The following is a 24,526-nucleotide window of genomic DNA, read 5'->3' as shown; positions in this document are numbered from 1 at the left end:
GCGGCCCCCTCACTGCCTGCGATCCGCACCAATCCCAAGTTGTTCTCAGTTAGTTTTTCATATCTTTTATTCACAAGTTTAGAAGTTGTGCGTGAAAAGCAACTGTTTCGGGCCAATCCTGGACACTGTCCAACTGCTGCCTTTTTTATGTTGACACATAGTTTCAGAAACTTTTGCAACCTTGCGATGAATAAACAAGAAGAAACACCAGGAAGACAGTAAATGGTGTAGTTTCCTGACCTGAGAACGTTCCAGGTCACCAGTGTCTTTCTTCATTACTTTCCTTTAACCATGACCACAATCCTTCCTTAAGCTTGATGAAGTCTTTTAGTTGCCTGAATTGAACCAAATCTTTGAGAAGCAATTCAGTATTACACTTCAGTAAAACCTGGGGACTCACAAGAGGCATGTTTATAGAAGAATCGCCAAAATGGAAGTGACAGAGGTAGAGATATCTTGAATTTCACTCCTAGTAACAGCCTAAAAATTCTGGATCCTACATCAACTTAAAAGGATCTCTCATTACACCCTCCCTGCCTGGTAAATGCTGTATCTTTCAAACCAAGCCCCTAAACAACTAAGGCTTTGGGGCCAATTTCCATAGAGGAATTACAATTTCCAGGTCCGTCCCATGATGCAGTTGGGCCCAAATATACTATTCTCCGTAGACTTACAGTGTGAAAGAGACATCTGTAAATCAGTGCATAGATTTTTTTGAGTGCTACAACCCCTGCGAAAATGACTTGTTTCACTATCAGTATTTGATCCATTTGGTCTGATAACATTTTGATAGTCTAGAAGAACCACACAATTAAATAATTTTTATTCCCATCTGAGTTAGTGGCACGCCAAATTGGAAGCTAGGCACCTTGCCAGTGGAACAGACGCTATAAACCATGGGCGTAGCCAGTGTTAATTTTGTCAACTAAAACTTAAACGAAAACTTTTCGTTGACGACCTTTTATTCCGTGACTAATTTGTGACGAAAACGTAAATTTAATAAGTACTGACAGCAAAAACTAAAACGAAATCTCTGTTCATTATGAAGTGACGAGTAAAAACGTGACGAAAAAGCTGACGCTGGCTGGCCGGACAATCTGGATTACAACCATGCTCAATGCCTTGATTGTTTTCCTTTTTAACCAATTAATTATCTAAACTCAAATTCAAGCTCTCAGTCTATCTTTCTGATTGGATGACCTCCCCCTGCCCTCCGTGCGGTGGCGGTGCACGTCCAGTTTTGCCACACAGAAGCCTTGGCTCCACAGCGGGAAGCTGGGAACAACAACGCCTGTAAAACTCTGTAAAAGTACACCAAAGCATACATTTTCGTTTCCAAATATTTATTTCATTCATTCAGTCGCATGTTCAATGTGTGTGTGTGTGTGTGTGTGTTAGTATGTCAGAGAGGAGGAGTATCAATAAAAAAAGAGTTTCCACTAATTATTTATTTTACTAAAGTTAATCTAATTTATTACTGTAGAATGTATTCAGCAAATCACAACTTTCAACTGGAGACAGCACTGCAACAAAAAAAAAAAAAAAAAAAAAAAAAGGCATTATAAAAAGCCGACAAATAGTGTTAATTAATTAACATGAGACAGTGGACAGTGGTTGTCAGTCTGTAATATTTTTTTTTATTTTATCATAACTTTTTGGAAATTACTCAAAAATGCATTTTTTTGTGTGCTTCTGAGCACACGGGCAGCGTAAACAATGAAGTTACATATGACCGTTGCGGCCCTTGGAGGGGCGCTGTAATCCTGGCGGTCCTTTAACAAACACTGAATTAAAATGGGCATATGATTAAATGTGTTTTGACGCCCTTGTAAGAAAATACTAAATTAAAATGGGCATAATAACAGTTAAGTTGATATGATCTTCTTTTGATGTCTTAAGAGGATTGAAGCTTTATTCTTGCAGGTTGTAAGTCATTTGTTGTACAAATATACAGAAAATAAACAAGAACCTGTGAAGGACATGATTATGTATTGCACTTTTTCTAACAAGCCTTAGACATTCATTTTTATTATTCAAGAGTATTATGGTACATTCTTAGTTTAAATGACTAAACACACAGTTAAAGGTATGCTTACAATGGAGTTTTTACTACCATGACAAACACCCTTTTGCAAAATCTATTACAGTATAACAAAACTGTCAAAATACGTCAAAAGACTACAATGAGACTAAAACTAAAACTGATTTCCACTGACTAAATTTTAACTAAAACAAAACAAAACTAAAAGACTAAAATGTGACTTTAACTAAATCCAGTCTTTGGTGAGTGACTAAGACTAAAATGAAATTAAAAATTCTTGTCAAAATTAACACTGGATGTAGCCACTGTAATGCCACCCATTAGTTTCTGGACTTTCATTTTTAAGCCTCCAGTTTGGCATTTTGGCTGTCCTCATCTTGGTTCTTTGGATTTAGAAGTGACCGTGTTTGGGTGGATCTGACTCATAGACTGCCACAGCTGTCTAAATAAATGTTAAAATTTATTTAACTAAATAAATGTTGACATTTTTTTGTACCAGATTGTAAACATGTTTGTTTGTTTCAACACTGGTGTCTTTGGGGATTTACTCTGTTTTGGAGCCAGCCTCAAGTGGCCATCCGATGAACTGCAGTTTTTGGCACTTCTGCACTGGCTTCATTTTTCAGCCTCTGAGGTTGCTGCTTGAGCGGAAATTAGATTTTTGGCTAACAAAGGTCTCCAGTGTGCTTGCTCTACAGGGCGCCACAATGCAGAACATCCGGATAATTCCATACCACGGAAATAAAGCTTTTTTGGCTTCATGCGCCACCAAGCAACTTCTACAGAAATGACGTCTCCGATGCTGTTTCCAGTTCTCTTTATACATCCATCTTTCAAACACCCCTGTTTATAACAAAGCCTTTGTTCCAATTATGAAACTGAGAAGACAACCCTGACGATGTCACTATGACATAATTATGGTCAAGAATGTACTTTGGACATCAGTTTTTAAACCAACATGGAAAAAGGAGTCATTAATGTGCTCAGAAAAAACAAATCTAAATTAGGACAACCACAATTCCATAAAAACTGGGCAAACTCCACGTGTTGATGAAGATCAGACCAAAGCAGCTACTAAATTGTGAGGTTGTTTCCTTTGCTTCCATTTCCAAAGTCAAGAATGAGCTTTGAGCCTCAGCCTGATGTGTCATTTGGACCGGAGGACATGTTGGTAGAATCCCAGTTTTGTTGGTGTTGCTCCTCTCCGTGAACCCTCAGTTGTGACGGTCGTGCAGAGGCCATGTAACCGTCCAGACCCATGCCTGAGCTCTGGGATCAGTGCTGGGTTAGCAGACCGCAAGGCCTGGAAGAGTTCATGTGATTAACTTTCTGCAACCACCATCAGGAAGCTTTATAGGACTGGGTCAAATCAAGCTTTGGCACAAAAAAAAAAATCTTACAGTGCGGTTACCACCAATGTCTGCCATATGTCTGGCACTGCCTGCTGACACAGTGTGATACCATTCCCCTTTTTATTCCCTACATAACCTAATTTCACAAAACTTCTTTCTTTGCCGTTTTTTTTTTTTTTTTTGGCCCAGAAGACCTACCCGTACTTTAATTGTACCTGCTTGCTTTTGTTGCTTTAAAGCCAGTGGGGGAAAAGTGGCAGGGGAAAGATTATCTTTGTAACACCTCTGCACTGCATCACTGTATTTTTTCCTCTTGTGAGTGGATTTCATGGTTGAGAGTGCAATTTAAAATAGGATTAACAGTAGGTGTCGGGTAGTGTTAGCTAAACCTCTTTATGTCAGGTACGGCAGAGAGAAGTCTGTCACTGCATCTGCCTGAACCCTTTCACCACTGAATATTGCTTGAGGGGGATTCTTTAAATATTACTAAAACTGTATTTGTATTCATCAAAGGGCTGTGAGGCAGGCAGGCGCAACACAATGTTGTGGTTTCTACCTATAAAAAGCAGAAGAAAGAGTACACGCGTGCAGTATTAGACAACCTCAACATGTACTGCCAATGTGGGAGCAAAATGCAGCCTTTTGTTTTTTGGGGGAAAAAACCCGTCTCTTTTTTGTCTAAGTGCCTCGGTGACATTGGGAGGCCACATGGTTGGCTGCGGCCCAGACCCACAGAGAGGATGCATTCCTGGGATGGCCATTGGCAGTGTACAGGGCTGAGATGCCCAACCCTCTGCTCCCACAGTTTCCGCACACAGCAGTGAGTCCCGCTGGAAAACAACAGTTTCGGCAGTCTTATGTAACTGGGGTTGGTTGTAAAGAAAAGGGAGGGCTGGAGGGAGGGATTATGGACTGATGGGGAGAAAGAAAAAAGAGGGAAGGTTGTTTAAGGATGAGCATTGAAAAAAACAGTTGAGTACTATAATTGACTTGCCCAAAGCTAGTGTGTAGCCGAACCCAAAGATTCCCAACTAGGTGCCACTGAGGACAAACACAATGCAGGTTTTCATTTTAAAAAGCACCACAGTGATTTCAGTCATTAGTCCTTTTTTCTTTGGTTGAACATGTGCTAATTAATGACTTGAGCTGCTGTAGTCTTTGAAAAGAAAATAACGCAACATGTTTTAGCTGTATTAGCCTTTGTCAGAGCTCATTAGCGCTTATAGTTAAAATTCATTCTTAAGACTTAAAGCTGCACTGATCAGTATTAACAATGGATCAAATGACTGTGTGTAATGCAAAAGGGGTGAGTCACATTAACAACCCCCCAGAATATTAACGCCCAACTTTGCAGCGCCCCACAGCTCTACAGAGCATTTTTAGCATCTTTTAGCTAATTGTTTTGGTTTTATGGCCCACAACTGTAGTGTTTTGGTTCGCTTTTGTGTCCTCATTATTCTCAACAGCCTCAAGCAGCAAAAATGCTAAAACCCACTGTACACAACCTACGCAGCACTAAACAGGCAGACAAGGTCAGCAACTAGCTAAACATTTAATAGCTAATGAACCAAGTAGTTTGTGGAGACTAGGACCCTACAATACCAGAGTAGCGACACACATTGGTCAAGCGGAAAGTTGGTCACGTGCCCTCTAGTGGCGGGATAGTGCGCTGCATATCCGACCAAGAACTGACTGAACTTCAGTATTGCTGCATTGCTGCCGACCGGGAATTGTTGTGCGTTTCCAAAGTCAATTAAACCTAAAAGCAAAATCTACCCTAATCTACTGTAATAGGAGCATCGGTGACCCGTTTACAGGTAAAAAAACCAAATCAAAACAGTTGTCTACCATTATGTTACTCTCTACATTTTGAAATAAACAAATTATAAGCATGACTTAATATGACCAAGACACCTAAAAGTAAAAACAAGGCCGTTTTCATCAACTTACAAGCAAGTGCGCGTCAGACATACTGTAAGTGAATGGGTTTTCTGGTCGGAAAGGTAATGCCCTCATGCCCCACTAGAGGGCGCGTGACACTTAACTTCAGCATACCACAGGAGTCAATGGAAGTGTCATCACTCTAGTATTGAAGGGTCCTAGTGGAGAACAAAACAAAACTACAGTGGCCCTGAGGGTCAAAACACAACAACATCTCACTAAAATAAAACATTTCACAAAACACGACAATTCAAAAAACACAACCACATTTCACAAAATGCAGCATTTCACAAAACACTACATCATTTCACAAAACAGTACAACATTTCACAAAACACTACAACATTCCACAAAACAGTACAACATTTCACAAAACACTACATTTCACAAAAGCAACATTTGACAAAACACTACAACATTCCACAAAACACTACATCATTTCACAAAACAGTACAACATTTCACAAAACACTACAACATTCCACAAAACAGTACAGCATTTCACAAAACACTACAACATTCCACAAAACAGTACATTTCACAAAAGCAACATTTGACAAAACACTACATTTGACAAAACAGTACAACATTTGACAAAACACTACAACATTTCACAAAAGCAACATTTGACAAAACACTACATCATTTGACAAAACACTACAACATTTCACAAAAGCAACATTTGACAAAACACTACAACATTTGACAGAACACTACAACATTTCACAAAAGCAACATTTCACAAAACACTACAACATTTCACAAAAGCAACATTTCACAAAACACTACATCATTTCACAAAAGCAACATTTGACAAAACACTACAACATTTGACAAAACACTACAACATTTCACAAAAGCAACATTTCACAAAACACTACAACATTTCACAAAAGCAACATTTGACAAAACACTACAACATTTGACAAAACACTACAACATTTCACAAAAGCAACATTTGACAAAACACTACATCATTTGACAAAACACTACATCATTTCACAAAACACTACAACATTTCACAAAAGCAACATTTCACAAAACACTACATCATTTGACAAAACACTACAACATTTCACAAAAGCAACATTTCACAAAACACTACAACATTTCACAAAAGCAACATTTCACAAAACACTACAACATTTGACAAAACACTACAACATTTCACAAAACACTACAACATTTCACAAAAGCAACATTTGACAAAACACTACAACATTCCACAAAAGCAACATTTGACAAAACACTACAACATTCCATAAAACAGTACATCATTTCACAAAACACTACAACATTTCACAAAAGCAACATTTGACAAAACACTACAACATTTGACAAAACAGTACAACATTTCACAAAACAGTACATCATTTCACAAAACACTACAACATTTCACAAAAGCAACATTTGACAAAACAGTACAACATTTGACAAAACACTACAACATTTGACAAAACACTACAACATTTGACAAAACACTACAACATTTCACAAAACACTACAACATTTCACAAAACACTACAACATTTCACAAAACACTACAACATTCCACAAAACACTACAACATTCCACAAAAGCAACATTTGACAAAACAGTACAACATTTGACAAAACACTACAACATTCCACAAAACACTACAACATTTCACAAAACACTACATCATTTCACAAAACACTACAACATTTCACAAAAGCAACATTTGACAAAACAGTACAACATTTGACAAAACACTACAACATTTCACAAAACACTACAACATTTCACAAAACACTACAACATTCCATAAAACAGTACATCATTTCACAAAAGCAACATTTGACAAAACACTACAACATTTCACAAAAGCAACATTTGACAAAACAGTACAACATTTCACAAAACACTACAACATTTCACAAAAGCAACATTTGACAAAACAGTACAACATTTCACAAAACACTACAACATTTCACAAAAGCAACATTTGACAAAACACTACAACATTTGACAAAACAGTACATCATTTCACAAAACACTACAACATTTCACAAAAGCAACATTTGACAAAACACTACAACATTTGACAAAACAGTACATCATTTCACAAAACACTACAACATTTCACAAAAGCAACATTTGACAAAACACTACAACATTTGACAAAACAGTACATCATTTCACAAAACACTACAACATTTCACAAAAGCAACATTTGACAAAACACAACTACATTTCACAAAATGCAACATTTGACAAAACACATTTCACATAACTACAACATTTCACAAAACACAACATTTGACAAAACACATTTCACATAACACTACATTTCACAAAACACAACATTTGACAAAACGCCAACATTTCACAAAATGCAGCATTTTACAAAAGCAACATTTGACAAAACACTACAACATTTCACAAAACACATTTCACAAAACATCACAACATTTCACAAAACACATCATTTCAGAAAACACAACATTTGACAAAACAAAATATGTCACAATACGCAGCAACATTTCACGAAACAAGAAATTTCACAAATCACGACAATTCAGAAAACATGACTTTTCTACAAAACAACCTTTCTACAAAACACGATATTTCATAAAGCACAAAAGAAAAAACACAACAGCATTTGGTGAGACTCAAACTGGAATGTTTTGTGAAATATTGTTGTCTTTTGTGAAATGTTATGTTCTCTGAAAGGTTGTTGTGTTTTCTTCAAGGTTGTGTTTTCTGATATGTTTCTGTGTTTTGACCTTCAGGGCTACCATACAAAACAGATAACCGCAGAGCCGGTTGGAACAGAAACACAGTTCAAAATTGATGCTACTCTTGCTCTGTGTCTCTTAGATGTGTAACTAGACAATAAACATGTCACCACATCAACTTTATAAGGTGATAATAAGCCATGTTTACAGCTGTTTTTTGTTTTTGCCTCTGTGGCCATATACTGCTCTAAAGTATAATTCAGGTTGATCAAATTGTGTGTCTGATATTTGTAGTTATCATTTTCATCACCTATGAAAACACTCACCAAAGTAATTGCAGAGATGTTGGAGCACGATGACATTGCTGAAAAGTCACAGAATATGATTAAAGGCCAAAACTACAAAATTAAAACCAAAGTTTTAATAAACCAAATTTTCCCTAAAAGCTAGTTTTGGTCCAGGCACCTTGAGGGAGCTGCTAGGTCTTGACAGATTTATTTGTGCCGGGTTGGCATGAAGACATCCATGAACCATGGTTGAAACTCAGCTTTATGATTAAATGAAGTGAAACAAGTGAGTGAAAACTTCAGGGTGCCACCATCTCTTTCTTTCTGCTTTGCCTCATTATAAACACAGAAGAGCACATCCCAGCTTTCCTGATTGGAGGCGGTGGCAGCAGTCAGTGTTACTCAACAGTTGAAAGCCTCAGGGTTTCCCAAGGCAGGGAGTGGCATCCCCCCTCTGCCAGAAAACACATCAATAATCCTGCAGGTTGACTGACTGGCTCACTGGATAAGGCATGAAAATGAAGGAGGGAGACCCGTGGAGAAGAGACGATTAGTGCTCACTCTAAGGTGTACGGGGCCTTGCTGTAGTTAGTGATGTGGTGTTTAAAAGGAGGTTAAACCCTGAGTCTCAGTTGGTGATCAGCCTGACACAAACAAATGAAAAATCAATTAGTTTCTCAGACAAGTGTGAACTTTTCCCCTTTGTGAACCATTTTTCATGTGCAGCAAGTTTCAGAAACAGGACACTAACATGCTGCTTTCATGCATTTTAAGGAACAGTCAGACATTTTAGAAAATACAGTACTTTGTCGCCTTAAAGGTCAACATCAATGTCATCCTCGTGTGTCCAGTACCAGGATGTTTTTTGCCTAAGTTAAGCACAACAGCTATAAGCACGGGGACACAGCGAGCCTAACTCTGTCAAAAGTATAAAAATACGCCTTCCAACAATTACAAAGCTCTGAACCTTCTCATGCAATGTAGAAACAGAAATGTAAAAACAAGACTTTGCGGTTTTGCATTTCACAACAAGTCTCCATACCTAAATGACAATGTCATGCCAGTGCCTTACAAAACAACCCACATAAAGATTTAATGATCTGCCACCTCTGAGGTTAAACTGCAGCGCTGCTGATTGATTTTTGGCCACTTCAGGGCGGCAGGACAGGGTTAGAATTTACTCTGGCTTTAAACACGTGAATGACATTATCACCTTATAAAGCTGCTGTGGTGGATGTGTGAATCTGACAGATATGGAACAACAGTGGCATTTATGTGGAGTTTCTGGCCACCTGATGCCAACTTCTTCTGCTTGCCGTTTGGTGCTTGTCAGGTAGTGTGGAGGTTTTCAGAGAGCACAGCTGGAGATGAGGTTACAAGACTGGTGAGGCTGAATCAAAAGAGTGAGCTGAAAGATGATGAAATGCAGAGAAGAGACGAACTGCGAAGTCGGGTGACAATGCTCAGTTCGTCACAAAGACTGTATATAAAGATGGCTGCCACTTGCTCCCATTGTACAAAAATGAAGCCAAAATTTCCTGGATATGGGCGCTGCCATCTTGTGTTTTTGAGCCAGAGTGTGGATCAGTAAGTATTGACTTGTGGCCCACACTCCTATCTGACCCAATCATGAGCAGCGCCATTGATCACAAGTACACCCATAATGTCATTCCCCATATTTAAAGCATCAAATAAACCAAACTTAAAAGAAAAACACAGTTGAACACACATCAGCAAAGGAAAAATAGCCATCTTTAGGACAAATTTATTTGACCTGTACTTTGATCTTTCAGTTTTGCCCTTCTGCTAACACGGAGGTGTCAGGGTTCATGACTTACATTGCAGCCAGACGCCAGGGGGCAATCTGGATGTGTTGGCTTCACTTTAAAGGAGCCGTCATGCCGTCTAACTTTCCAGTCATAGGTTCTTCTCTATGAGGCCTAGTCCTCATGAACAAAGGTAATTTTTCAAAATCAAGGCTTTTAACCCTCTTGTTCTCACCCTCACACCCTGTTATAAGAAAATCTCTTTCAAATGAAGATGAAAAAACACAACCGAAGTGCTTTCAAGAGCATGCCAAACCAAAAGATGATCATATAATCATAATCCTAAATCAGCGCAACACAAAAAGGAGAAGAAGAAGATGTTGGCCAATCTGCAGCCTGTGAAAAAGCTAATACTGCACATTCTGATACCTCTGTATGTGTACATAAACATGTAAAAAGTCCTGTTAGCGAGGTTAGAGCCAGCACTAGTTCCAATGCCGCCTTATTTATGACGGCTCACAAACAAGATAATGGCGCACACTCTGCCTTTACAAGCCAAAAATGTTTCCCCGTCTACACATAAACACCGAAAACTGAGTTTCTGAAAATCTTCACTCTGGAGTTTTACAAACGGATCATTTTCAGTGACCTAAAATGCAGTTTTCATGTGGGCAAAAGGCCAAAACACTATGTTTGCTAGTAAGTAAGGCAGCTTCGGAGCTGTTGAAAGGCATTTTATTTTACTTTTAACTAAGATATAGTATGCTAGCACTTTCACTCTGCTTTCAGTCTTTGTGCCAAGCTAGGCTAACACACCCTGGAGCTACAGTATGTCTGCACAATATTATTCCACACATTTGACTTTAGGTTTAATGGTGAACATATTTCCCAAAATGTTGGACTTTTCCTTTAAATGGAACAGATTTATGCCACTCTAAAGTGTGTGCAGACAGATTATGGGTTATTTACCTCTTGGTACGTCCCTTCATTTGGGCATCAGTGGACCAAGAGATCAATACGAAGAGGCAGCCTGAAGGAGGTGGATGTGACAGTCAATATGCATATCATCAATATTTGATGATGAGAAAACAGAGGGAAAATGGATAAACATGAATCTCACACAAATCCACTTGGCAGAATCAGTTAATCTGACAAATAATAGCTGGAAATGAAACACTGATGTAAAATATGTTTCTTGGAGGAGTTGAATGTTCAGGCTCACTTCATATTTTGCACAAACAGCCTCAGTATCTCTGACAAATCCACTTCCCCCTGTGTGAAAACATGTAATTCTCTGTCTGCCTCGTGTCGTGTCCAGCCGTGTGACTCATGTTTCTCATGTTTACGCTGTGGCGGTACATCACCTAGCCGTGATGACGAGGACTTTGCTGTAAGCCACAGCTGAACACCCTATATCCACCCTGCTGGCACGGCCTCAGTGTTTTCATTCCATATGATAGGAGTCACACCGCATTCCTGTTACAACTTCTCTGCGGCACATAAAAATCTCCTCTCGAAACCGCAGAGCCATGTGTTTTGAATTTTCCCTCTGTTTGTTCCCATTTACAGCATCTCTCTCCACTTTTTCTCTCTCTCTCTCTCACACACACACACTCACACACACACACACACTCACACACAAACACCGCTCGCTGGCTCTCTTCATGTTGATAGGCCCATTTAGTCCTCATGAAAGCATTCCATTTAGGTGCATTTGAGGTTATGGTTGTCACTGACAACCGGCTGTCAAAGAGTGGCAGCCTCTATCAGTGTTGGGGGTTTCCAGAGGAGCTTACAACACAGAGCAGCTATTGATGAAGCCCCGCTTTATGGACTCAGACCTACCAAAGGCAATGGCGTGTGACAAAGACAGCGAGGGGAGTTGGTAGTTTGATTCTTTGACCCCACAAACAGAAAGAATCACCCCATCTGACACTCAAGTAGAATATTAAAAATGTTGCTCGTGGAAAATGTGAGCACAGTATGTTGAGTGGGGAGAAGCAGGACCATGGCTACCAGTTATCCCACTTCCATTGCGGAACTGTCTCAGGAACACAGAAACCATTTCAGTGACATTACCTGTGTTTTGATTGGAGTAACAGTGATCTAAATTTAGCTTCCTGGCCATAGTTCCTGGTACCCAAAAAGCCTACTGAGTATCAGTGGCCTTCATGTAATGACATGCATAGTAAAGATGTTACATGTGCCTTTAACGGCAATGTGATCTCATCCCTACTCGTCATATTTTGACGCATGGACAGAAGGCTCCAGCATCACTGAAATGACGCAAGGGGCAGCCTTTTGCAATGTATCTTGACGCAGATGGTTGGCCAATCTTGACGCAAGTCCTCCCACTTGACTAAGAAGAGGTTGGCAGTTAAGTTTAGGCAACAAAACTACTTAGGCAGGGTTGGGAAAATATTGTGGTTGACGTTTGAGTCACATGACTAATGACTTAGGTGACTAACGACATCACAAGGGATATGAACACGAGTCTCTGGGGTCAGAGTTCTCACATGACTAATAAGTGGTCGGCGAATAGGTTTAGGCATCAAAACTTCGTAGGTGGGGTTAAGAAAAGATAGTGGTTGATATTCCACTAATGTGACTGAGAACTTACGTGAGAAAATAACGCAATATTGACGTCTAGTTCCACACAGGTCACAAACACCGGTCTCCTGGGTCAAAGTCCTGTGCCTGTTTGACCAATCCACCTCCCAACCTGCTCACTTAAAGTGGACTTTAGTGCTCTTAATGCTTTGTCCATTGCCTCGAACGTCTAATAATGATGCAGATGGGTTTACATTGGAGTTGCTTGCGAGCCTGGTGCATCTCATACAAACACTTGGGTCCAGGTTATTCGTGTCTAGTCACAGACCATGATCTTTAGTTTCCCAACAACAACCAGACCTTGACCATAGTTTATTCACCACAGCCATGATCCCTCCGTAATCTTTAGAATACCGAAGTTGCGATGTGCTTTTCACTGAAAACAAGACTTTTAAAAATGTGACACTGGATGTAAGAACTAAGCAAACCAAGTTGTTTCTCGTTTTTACGATTTGCTTACCCAATTATATTAACGATTGATAGCAAATTTTTGTTTGGGCACACATGACTTTTTTCAGCTTCTGATTGGGGCATGACAGAAAAAGTTTGAGAACCACTGAGCTAAATTAATGTATTTTTGACTTGATGTGTTTGATCAAATAAATACAGATTTCAGCACTTCTGCCCCAGAATTATACCTGTGAGAGTGGAGAAGACTTTGAAATGGCATTTAGACTTTATAGAAGGTAAACATAAATTTAACTGAATAAATCAAATACAAAAAGTGAAAGAAGAAGAAAAAAATCCAAATAACCAAAAGATTTTTTTTTCCACTTCTTTTTGGTGTTGGGAATCCTAGCTGCAGCTCTGGGAGACAGTATTATAGATTTACTTGTATTTTTATTATTCATTATCATCATTATTTGCAGCTACGAGGGGTCTTACTTATGGATTATATTAGAAAATACATGAATGTTGACCAAAGGCGTTATGAATTATAAATACTGCAAATCAAGGCTGCATCCTATGAAGCTGATGGCCGCCTCTTTAATCTACTCTACATAGAAACACCATGTGCAACCTTCACAAGGATTTAGAAATGAAGAGTAAAGGTTCTTACCATTGGATTTAAAATAATTTTGAGCATCAAACACTTAATTTTCTGCTTCGTGGTGAATTTTTATGCAGAAAATTGTATCTTTTCTGCATCAATTCGTGGTGTCATTGTCTTTAATTTTGTGCAAAAACAAAAAAGAGAAAAGAAAAGGTCCAGTTTGCACAAGTTCTAAATATTGAGGGCCGTGTGTCTCCTGCGTCCCCCGTAATGTCCCCTATGCTGCGAAGAGACTTGCATGAATTGATTTGATGCACAATGTATCGCTTATTATGTTATTAAAAAACAAAAACAACAGCAGGGAAATAAAGTTAACATTTATCTTTAATCAGCAACAACTGAATTAAACTCATGATGATTGGCGCTTGTGAAAAAATAGCACATAAACATAATGATAAAGTATTTGATTGAATCTGTCTGTATATGTTGTATAAATGACTGCCTTTAGAAACTGTGTTGTTGGGAACATCACCCCCACCACACACACACACACACACACACACACACCCTCCTCCTCCTCTGGAAACCTGTTCTGGAGGGAGTGACTTGATCCAGGCGGCGTCCAATTATATGGAAGCAGCACTTATTCCACTTTATTCCAGGCTACAGTTAAGTGGCTTGAAGCCTTCAGAGACACACAGGCTTGTAGTATAAAGGCAGAGCAATAGGCAGAGAGACGGTACCCATGTGACATGTGAACGGAAAGCCAAAGACAAAGGTAGAAATATCTACTATACCAAGTGAGGCGTCTGGCGGCGTGCAGAGGAGACACAGAGGATGCTCCAAATCAAATCCATGAGGGCTTTTTTTTCTCTCGCTCGTCTGGAAATTCACGGCTTCATATAAATGATTCATGAGAGCCTGTTTCTATTTCTAAGGGAGTAATTGCGCTCGCAGTGAGTTTGAGCTGAAGCCGGTCACCAGCCAGTCTGCAGAAAGACGCTAGTAAAGCTGGGATCAGAGCGTGGAGACAATTATAAAGTCAATTAATTTGGGGGAGTTTGATAAAGCGTTTCCTTTTAACCTGCACTGGACCTCATCTGTCAGAAGGATCAACTGTTGCTGCAGCCGGAGCGGGCACAGAGACATTCTCCAAGTGTGTCTGGCTTTCATAATGGATGTTTGACCGTCACTTGGTCCTGTATGCAGCCACACAGCCGGTGTTGTGCAATTAACATGGAAGAGAGACTGATACTGTTGTTGATGCCTCGGATACACCTTCATCTGTCCTGATGTGATGCCACATTGTTGCACTGAGGAGAATGATAATATCCCACACCGCTGCCGGCTTTTTCATACTGGTTGATCATCTCTGTGTGTGAAACAAGACACATTTATTCCTCTTTCTCTGTATAAGGGAGCAGTTTGGGCATTTTAACTCACTGGCAGGCGTCAAAATTGACAGGCTTTTTTGTTATAGTGACCTTGCCCGATTTTGACATCCATTCAGCGGGAGATCATCATGCTGATGATGATGAAGAACAGCGGCATGGATGCGCATCAGGTTGATATCGATTCGGAATTTGAGCCTCACAGTCGTTCGCGGTCGTGCACCTGGCCGCTGCCGTGTCCGGAGGATTTCCCCGGGGGAGAAGAAGCGAGCCGAGGTCTGGCCCTGGCATCGGTCAAAGTGGAGCAGTACAACGTGCCCGCATGCCGGGCCGAGAGAAAAGGCGGCGCGCCGGCGGAGATCAAGCACCCAGCCGGCGCCCCGGCCCCGGTCGTGGCCGCTCCTGCCTGCATGTCCGGGGCTGCGCTCGACGTGGCCGGCCAGCTGCGCAAAGCCAAGTCCTCCCGGCGAAACGCGTGGGGAAACCTGTCTTATGCAGACCTCATTACCCGTGCCATTGAGAGCGCCCCGGAGAAGAGACTCACCCTGTCCCAAATTTATGACTGGATGGTTCGCTTTGTTCCTTATTTCAAGGATAAAGGCGACAGCAACAGTTCAGCCGGATGGAAGGTAGGCCACATGAAAGAATTTTCTGACACCACATGGTGAAGGTTTTAGTGGAGACGCTGCACTATATTTAGCCTGAGTCTGTGTCTGCAGCAGAACTCCTTTCCTGCATATTTGAAAGCCACATAATTGACCCCTGGTTCCAGCAATTTATGTCAGTGGCGTGTCCCCATGTCACTCCACACTACAGTGTGTTGAAAGGGGCGGTGAGCATGGCTGGAAGGGTTCACTGGGTTCATCGTATTTACGAATTGCAGCCTACATATAGGAGAAGCCACACGGAGCCAAACTCCCCGTCTTCACGGTTTCCTTTGGATAGGCGACTATTACGCGCTGTGACGCATCGGTAAAGTGTCTGGTTTCGACCCATGCTCCCCTGCGTTATCGGGTCACGCGGGGGACAAAGTGTGCCTCCGGTCCGATTTGCAGCTCCTCGACTGGAGCGTCACCCATGCCGCCGGTTGGGCGCTCGGGATAAACCGTTTGGAGCCACCCCGCCCCCCTGCGATCCAGTGCGCGCACGTTGAATTACGCACGGGCTGTGCGAAAAGCATGGCACAAGGCGAAGGGTTTAAAAGGACAATAACAAGAGATGATGACATGCAGTGTCACAGCAAACAGATGTAACTACAGATTATCCCTTAAATTCAAATTAATATGAGGTTAATCTAATAGATTGGTTGCTGTAATCTACTTAAATTTACCACCCATTCTGTGTGCGGATTAATGGTCTTTTGTTTTCAAGCCTCGCACTGTAGCTTCCCCTCATACTGTCCTTCATGTTTGCCAAAGTTTTGCCACTTTCCTGAATTTTCCTCCAGTTCAAAACAAACTTAGAGAAATAATGTTTGGCTGCTTAAAATTGCAGTAAAGTCTAAATAAATGTTAGTATGTGTGGTAAATATGGGCATTAATCAGGTCTGTCATAACTGGGATTTAATATGTGAATCATCTGTTAACATCTGACTCAGATCTTTTTTAGGAAAGGAGACAAAACAAATGTGTAAAACATGCATGGAAGTCTGATTCGCTGTGTCTCCACTTGTGTTTTATGGTCTTTTGGTGCAGTGGGAGTTTCATCAAAAGGCCACAATGGTCAACCCTGCAATTAATGGGAATTTCTGAAATGCTGGATACACACTGTTAACTCCGACACAACAGGGGAGTGACTCCCTTCTTGTTAAATATGACCGCGGGCTTTAACATTTACTGGCATCTCTCTATCAAAGAGCTTAGAAAAGAGACACATCATTCAACATCATGAAAATTTTAAAATGGCTGGGAAACATGTTTAAAGGGTTCCTCCAGTGATCCGGGAGTTTTCCTCCATGAGGCTGGGGAACTCAAGACAAACAGATTAAGGAGAGAATGGTTGAAACTGAAGCAGCAGAGGCCGAGATATCCTGACGTTTATTCTGTAGTTTGCATCACACAGCAAAACACCCTGTTTCCTTCAGTTCCCACAATGCAATGCAACAACTCATTCTATTAGACCCTCCCTGCCCGCTTCTTTCAAACCCCACGCCTCCAGTTTTGAAGGCTTTTGGTTAAAACTTTTAAGTCTAGATGATTGTGATGACATCAATGTGACATCATGAGAGGTTTTTTTTAAACCTTTAAAGCTCTTCTCAGAGCCACAGCAGACACACATGATTGTTTTCCAAGGCTAAGTAGTCCTTCTTGTGATGACTAAACTGAGCGTCATGTGGTTTTTTTTCTTTTTACAATTCTGATTTTGCTTTTCAAATCTTACTCTCCCGTGTGTTTCGCTTTTCTGACACAGCCTGGCGATAGGAGGAACATGGGGGGGCGGGACAGAAGTTGTAGTGGGATTAACAGGCATTTCACACCATCTGTGTGTTTGACATCGAGTTGATCCACAATCCTCTGTCTTCACCTCCTGTCATGTTATCATATCCTTACAGCAGTTTATGTTAAGTGCCATTGTCTCCCTTGTATTTGTCCCTCTCACACACAAGCTTCCTCTGATGCTTCCCCCTGCTCGGCCATCTCATTTGGCTCCCCACCAACCTCCAATTGAGCAGCATTAAGACGCAGATTAATCTCAATAAAATCACCATTTGATTTAGGTCTGCAACAACCCCTGTCCAATCTTTATGGTATGGGGGGGTTTAAAATTGGATTTAAAGCTGAGCTTAATTCCCGGGGCCTTGTTTGTGCTGCCCAGGGATGCCCAGCTTGATACCTGCTCTCGTTCCAAGCTTTGCGTGGACGTTTTGATTGGCCGGTCTGGCAAGGAAGCTGATTGGCGGAGAGAGGCTCCAAGTTGCGGTGAAAAACAACTTGATTCAATCATAATAACACTCCTCAACGAAAAAAAAAATAAAAGAGAGAGAGGAGAGACACATGCACGCACATGTTGGACTGTAACAGTTGGCAGCGATTTTAATGAGATTTGAAGCACGGAGGTACAGAATCGCTCGCAAACACTCGCGTATATGCACCCTTACACATTCCTGTGTGTGTTTCTGCTTAGATTGAACATTACTGATGGGAGGTGGGTGGGTGTGGGGGGGTGTGGGAGGGGGGGGGTTTATATGGATGGGTGGTTGGATGGGATGAGTGGGAGGGAAATAAGATCCAGTCAGAGTCTTGCTATTAAAAGCAGTCTTTAAGAGCTGTTGTGTAATCCTGTCTGAGAGCTGCTGCTCAATTCAGCCGCTGGGCTCTTTGTCTTCATCTGGGCCAGCAGCTTCTCCTCCTCTTAATACCGCACACACATACACACACACACTGTACTCACACACACACTGTACTCACACACCGTTGAGGTGTCACTCACTTGTTAAAGTGTCAAGCGCTAAGGCTGCATAGGTGGATTGGATTCCTCTCACATGTCCACACTCTTCTCGTGTCCAGTGGTAGTGTATGGATTTATTTGATTGTGGACACACACACACACACACACACACACACAGTACATAGTACACAGTGTTGCTTAAGCATTTGGCAGCAGGGTTACCATGATGACTACGTATGGATTTCTCTGACTGTGGTTCAGTAATTGCGGTCAAGTGCTTAGGCCATGTTTGTTACTGTATCTGAGGTGGGAGGCTGTGTTTGGTCATATGAAGTGAGTTCAGTCGGTGGTGATGCGGGGGTATCCGCTCACACACACACACACACACACACATTGTTATGTGCATTTCACAAGTGGCTCTGCGTGGGAATGGATGTGCTGAGCTGTGGCCTGTCTGCAGGCTGTACAGTACACAGCATTCAGCAGCAGGCAGGCAGGTAGGAGCTCACTGACTCTACCTGAAGGCTCCACAAAGCAGCATGTTAGAGGAACGTTGTGGGTGTATGAGTGTTGTAATCAGACTGTGATATAATGAGCACACGGCAAACAAGCAGCAATACACACGAGGATCAATTAGAATTTCAGAAAGGCAATAGTTCCTGTTTGTTTTTTGTCTTTAAAGAGCAACTTAACACCCTGTTTTATCTTGAACGTGCCACCTTCACTGTTGTAACGTGTGATAAAGTGACTGTACGTGTTTTACTAACCCGAAAAAATGCCTTTAGTGTACAGATACTGTTTAACCTGTAACAGTGGTACTCAACTTAGTGCCCATGTGATAGGATGCAGAGGGCACAGCAACCATTTTCAAATTCACAGAAAAAAGAAACTGATTTTGTACTTTGAATTTAAATAAGTTGCCAAAGTGCATTTTAAATAGGGCTTGTTCATCAAACTGACCTGTGCGGGGCTGCTGCGACTGGATGTTCCTCGTGGCAAAGTAAAACGAGGACAGCACATTGCGAAAGGTTAAGAAGAGGCAATTCATTTATTATATATACTAATAAATATTATAAATGTTTGTTTATGAACTGGCCTCTGGCCTCCTGTCATCTTGCAAACGTGGCCTCCAGGCAGAGAGAGTTGAGCATCCCTGACTTATACGAACTCGGTCCATTTTACAGTATTTTCCACACAGTGAGAGTTATGTATTGGTGCGGCATCCAACACCTGAGAGATGGCTGCAAACACTTATGATCATTAGTATCTGAATTTGTATTAGGGATGTGATTTTTTTCCAGGCTGTGCAATTGCTCATGAATGCACCAGTCTGAGAGGCGTTTAGAGCAGTTTGAAGCTCCGTGACCGCACTGACTTCTGTCTGATTAATACACTGAGGTCCTGATAAAACTTTAGGTTTTAGTTTTCAAATGTAATTTATGAAGAAAATTATGTCTTTGTCTCTCTGACTGTGCCAATTGTCTGAATCCATGCATGTCATTTGCTGCAAGTAGATTCAAAATGTCCAGCAGGGAGGACAGAAGAAGGCAGATAACATGTCCAAAATCACCCCTTGTTCACTCCTTCACTGCTCCCTATAACAGACACTCTAAACATAACCATAGTGAGCAGTAAATTGCAATTCTTGACACTTCTGAACGGTCATCTTGCGTCCTCACTGACAGCTGCAGACATCATGTTTTCAGGTTTTCTGAGGACGCATTATAGGGAATAACTTTCACACATCGTCACTCAAACACTCAAATAAAATGGTTCAGAGCAAGGACGTAGTGTTTTTGGGGGGTGGTTGTCCTCCACTGGAAATTTTCAAGTGTCTGACACTTAATTTCCTGCATTCCGGTGAATTTTCATGCAGCAATCTGCTCCTTTCTTTGCATGTAAATGTCTTCTATTTTGTCAAAACAAAAGCCCTCTGCTACTTTATTGTTTTTAACTGCAGGGGATGAATGAAATGATCTAAGGGTGAGACGTGTCCCCCGCATCCCCCTGAAATCTACGCCTATGGTGCGGAGCGTGGTTGCAAAAAGCTGCTGTGAAATAATACCTTAAGATTTATTTTTTCAAAACTTAAACCTTGATTTTGTCTCATGAGTATGATTTATTTGGCCCATCCAGGTAGACCTCCAATACCACCACGTTTCAAAACTTAACTGGTGTTACTGGTTGCAGTAGTTTAGTTTTATGACATGTTTATGTACACATTTCTGGAAAGAAGACAAAAAAGATCTATGTCAGACCTGAGAATGGTCAGACTGACTTTAGCTTGGTGTACCTTCTCCTACATCCTTGATTACTGAGAGCAAAAGTGGATCTTTACCTCTAATATGCTTCTAATCTGCTTGTAATGCATCACAATGCACTTCACGTAAAGTATTACCGCCCACGCTGATGGCCATCACCTTGTTCTGCTGAGATTCCACTCGCAGCAGATAGAGAAGGAGAATAGGGTGCACAGCACAGAGAGAAAAAAGAGGAGGCAAGGAGACATTTTGAAGAACAAGGTATTATTTGTCCTGCCAATAAAACCTTTTTTGAATTGGATTCAGAATTGAGTGGGAGATAGAGAGAGGCGGAAAGAGAAAAGATAGAGCGAGTGTGAGAGTGGTGGCGGTGGCCCCTGCTGCTGAGCACATTGATAGCAGCCTTAATGCCTGTGATGCTCCAGCGCCAGCCGAGACAGAGGGGAATTGGTTGGAGATGGTGGAACAGGCTTAGAGGGTTCCCAGTGCCAGCCGGCCTGGCGCTGGCTCAACAGAGAGCCCTCTGCACCGCTACACAGTTATTGTTATTATCACAAAGGCGCAGCAGAAGGAGAGGCAGCTCTCGAGTTGGCGGGCTTGGCGCTGGGTTAACCGGGGGCGGGGAATGGGAAGAGGAATTTGGAAGGCGAAGGGGGTTGGTTGTTGAATCTGAGACTATGGTAGAACTCATCTGATCAGTCCTGTGAATGGAGGGAAAACAGTTGGGAAGAGTTGTTGAGGGCTTGAATGGAAAGGAGGCCATGCCGAGACGGACAGATTTTGATCCTCGAGGATCAGTTGCCTTGTCAGTTGAAGCCGAGCTACAAAAAGCATTTGAATAGAACGCGGGCAGATATCACTTCAATCTGTAGAAGGACTTGGATGTAAACAAGGGATGCACCGGCAGTGGAGGCGGGGTGTTCACTGCTTAAATGAGTCATAGTGGTTGGAATAGAACATAATATTCTCGCCCTCAGCCCTCACACTTCAATCAGTTGGAATAAATCAGCTGGAATAAAATGTTGAGAAACACTCTACAGACGGAAATTCCAGAGAGGAAACCGAGTCCAGACACACAACAGTCAGTCAGGAAGGCGGATCTTGGGAATGGTGCCTGGTGGTGTGTCGTAAAATGTCGGCCCAGCACACATTCTCTCCGTGTTGTCCACCAGACCTCAGGGCTTCAAAATGTTCTGGTGTCTGGCTCGGACGATGAGCAGAGCGGGAGTCAAAAAACATTCAGTCCTCTGTCCTCCCTGTGAGACTGTGACTCAGGAACAGGTCAGCACGTACTGCTAACGAGACCTTAAAGGACCGCATCGGGGGTTTGCCCCAGGTGCTCTGCTTTGCTACAAATCACATACACATTTACATCGCAGCTAACTATTTAGGCATGCGACTGATTGATGTTTCGTCAACTGCTCCAGCCATTGACTTCCATTCATTTCTATATGATATGAAAACCTATTAGCTGAACCTGGCCTGAGTTATGTCATCCATTAGAGTACCTCCCTATGTCATGTCACTGCCTGATCGAGCAAATTTGGCACCTTAGACAAGCTTCACTTGAACCAACCAAAAATATAATCTTAATCTTAATAATCTCTTTTTGTATTCATTACAAACTAGAACAAAAGAAAATATACAACGTAACCTACAAGCAATAGTAATAAATAATTCCGCTCACTGTTAGCATGGTTAGCATTGGATATTTTTTTTAGGTTTTTTTTTTTGAAATTTTAAATCTTGTTTTTCAGAGTAGGAGGTGTGGATGTTGCCTCCCCCTCCCAAAATGGGTAGCGCCCTTGGTGGCAGACTATGTCGCCCATAGGAAGATCCGCCACTGAGTCGTATTTAACTTTGCGTGCGTTATACATTGTGGTTCTCAGTGAAATCTCAGGAAATGAATGGAAGCCAATGGCTGCATTGGAAAATACGTCAAAAACTGTTTAGCTAACACATTCTCACTCTTTGGTCATGGACTTTCCACGTCCAGATACGACATCCAAGGTACCCTGGGTGCGTTGGTTGTTGACGTTCTGGGTTACCTTGTCAAGGTCTGCCTATTACATGCATTGTCTTCTCTCAAGGTGCGCTTCCGTTTTCATAGGAAATTTAACGTTGCTACAACACTGCAAATTGATGTTTTTTTTCCTTCGACAGCAAAAACACGTGGTTGGGTTTAGGAAAAAAGAACGAGGTTTGGTTTCAGAATTTCACGGGATGTGAACAGCCTTAACACTCATCCTTGTCCTGCAACGTTTCCCCCTGACGCCGCCGGGCGCTGCTAAACTATAATGACAATCAGCTGTGTATCATACCGACGTTAAAGGACAGCTTTTTTCATTGGTTTCTGACGCGGCAAGTCAATTTTGATGACTTCGGAGTGAGACAGGGCTCGTTTAGGAGGCATTTGAAAATGGGCAGCAAAAACTTTTGAGTTGACATGATTTGATGTTGAGGACATAACACATTGCTCTAGTGACAGTAGAAAGCTTTGAGAAGGTTATAAATGATTCTTAAACTCATCTGATTTCTGCCATAATTAACTAATTAACGACCCCCCCCCACCCCCCCACCCCCCCCACCCCACACACACACACACACACACAAACGTTTGATTTCTCGTTTTACGATAACCTTGAAGTTATACATCACACAGTACTTTTGAAATACAGTCATCCCAACAAACCCAATCCATCAACTCACAGCAGCCCCCAAACTGATTACGATCCCTCTGGAATCGCAGAAATAATGTAATCATGCATCTGAAATTGCTCTAAATTTTAATGTGATTAATGACACAGTTGCTTCATAAAGTATTCAACCCCTAACTTTCTGCATATTGTACTCATTATACCATGCACCAATTTTAATAAATCATCATGCACTCACTGCGTGTTTATAATGGGCTTTTGATGCCTTATAATGCCTTATGAGCACCACTTCAAGTAAAGTGTTGCCCTTATTTTTACTGCAAATGGGTTTAGTTTTTAAGTTCCTGCACACGCTGAAATGGGTTTGATAGCGGTTTGTATGGATCTGAAGATTCTCTGTGTGTGTATATACGTATGTGTGTGTGTGTGTGTGTGTGTGTGTGTGCATCTGCTCTTGTTGTTGTATAGCTAGGCCTGATGGGAGTCCAGGTCCGGGGGGTACAGCTCTAGTTAATAATTCAGATGAGGCTCATTATCAAGGCAGCGCAGATCTCTCTCTGATTCCACCTTAATTGCAGGCAGGATGTGCCTCTCAGACACTCTCAAAGTCACTCCCCCTCCTGTCTGCAGCTGCAAATGACTGCCACACACACACACATACACATACACAGGCAGATCTCCACTAGTTCTCATCCACACCTCACCTCCCCACTCCCTGACATCAGGCCAGTATCTTTGCGTGAACAGGTGAACGGACATTTGGAGATGAGTGGATAAATCCCACTCAGAGCTTATGACTATCACAGAGCATCGACTCCAAGGCCAGGCATGTGCTCCTATTATGAGTCACTTACATTTTTAATCAGATCTTCATGAGGGCTTTCTCCTTTTGGAGGGCTTGGCAAACTAAGATTGATGGAAGGTAATCAGTCGGAGGACAGCGGCTCTGTGATTAATGCTGCTGGAGAGCGAACCTCTCAGCGCCTTGCTGAATGACCCGGATTGCGGCTTTTCAACCCCAAATTTTCTGTAGAGCTGAAGTGAGGAGGGCATGTAAGAACAAGAGAACTGCTGCTGCTTGACAAGTAGTACCAGACGTATGTGGCATTTAAATAATGGCCCGGTGTTTCATTGTGAGCTA

General features: G+C 41.7%; 1 protein-coding gene across 2 annotated transcripts in view; it reads left to right on the top strand.

Moving 5' to 3' along the window:
- Nucleotides 1–14,893: 14,893 nt before the first annotated feature.
- Nucleotides 14,894–24,526, top strand: part of foxo6b (forkhead box O6 b) — a 49,347-nt gene continuing 39,714 nt past the window's right edge. For both annotated transcript variants that reach the window (XR_007451633.1, XM_049603188.1), the window contains exon 1: nt 14,894–15,709. Coding sequence is in view for 1 of the 2 variants with exons in the window: in XM_049603188.1 (XP_049459145.1) it covers nt 15,212–15,709 (498 nt within the window). In the remaining variant the exon portion in view is untranslated. The remainder of the gene's footprint in view (nt 15,710–24,526) is intronic.

Source organism: Epinephelus fuscoguttatus, linkage group LG17 (assembly GCF_011397635.1).
Source record: "Epinephelus fuscoguttatus linkage group LG17, E.fuscoguttatus.final_Chr_v1".
NCBI classification, from domain to species: Eukaryota; Metazoa; Chordata; class Actinopteri; order Perciformes; family Serranidae; genus Epinephelus; species Epinephelus fuscoguttatus.
The sequence above is the reverse complement of the archived record's forward strand: the minus strand, read 5'-3'. Positions and strand labels throughout refer to the sequence as shown.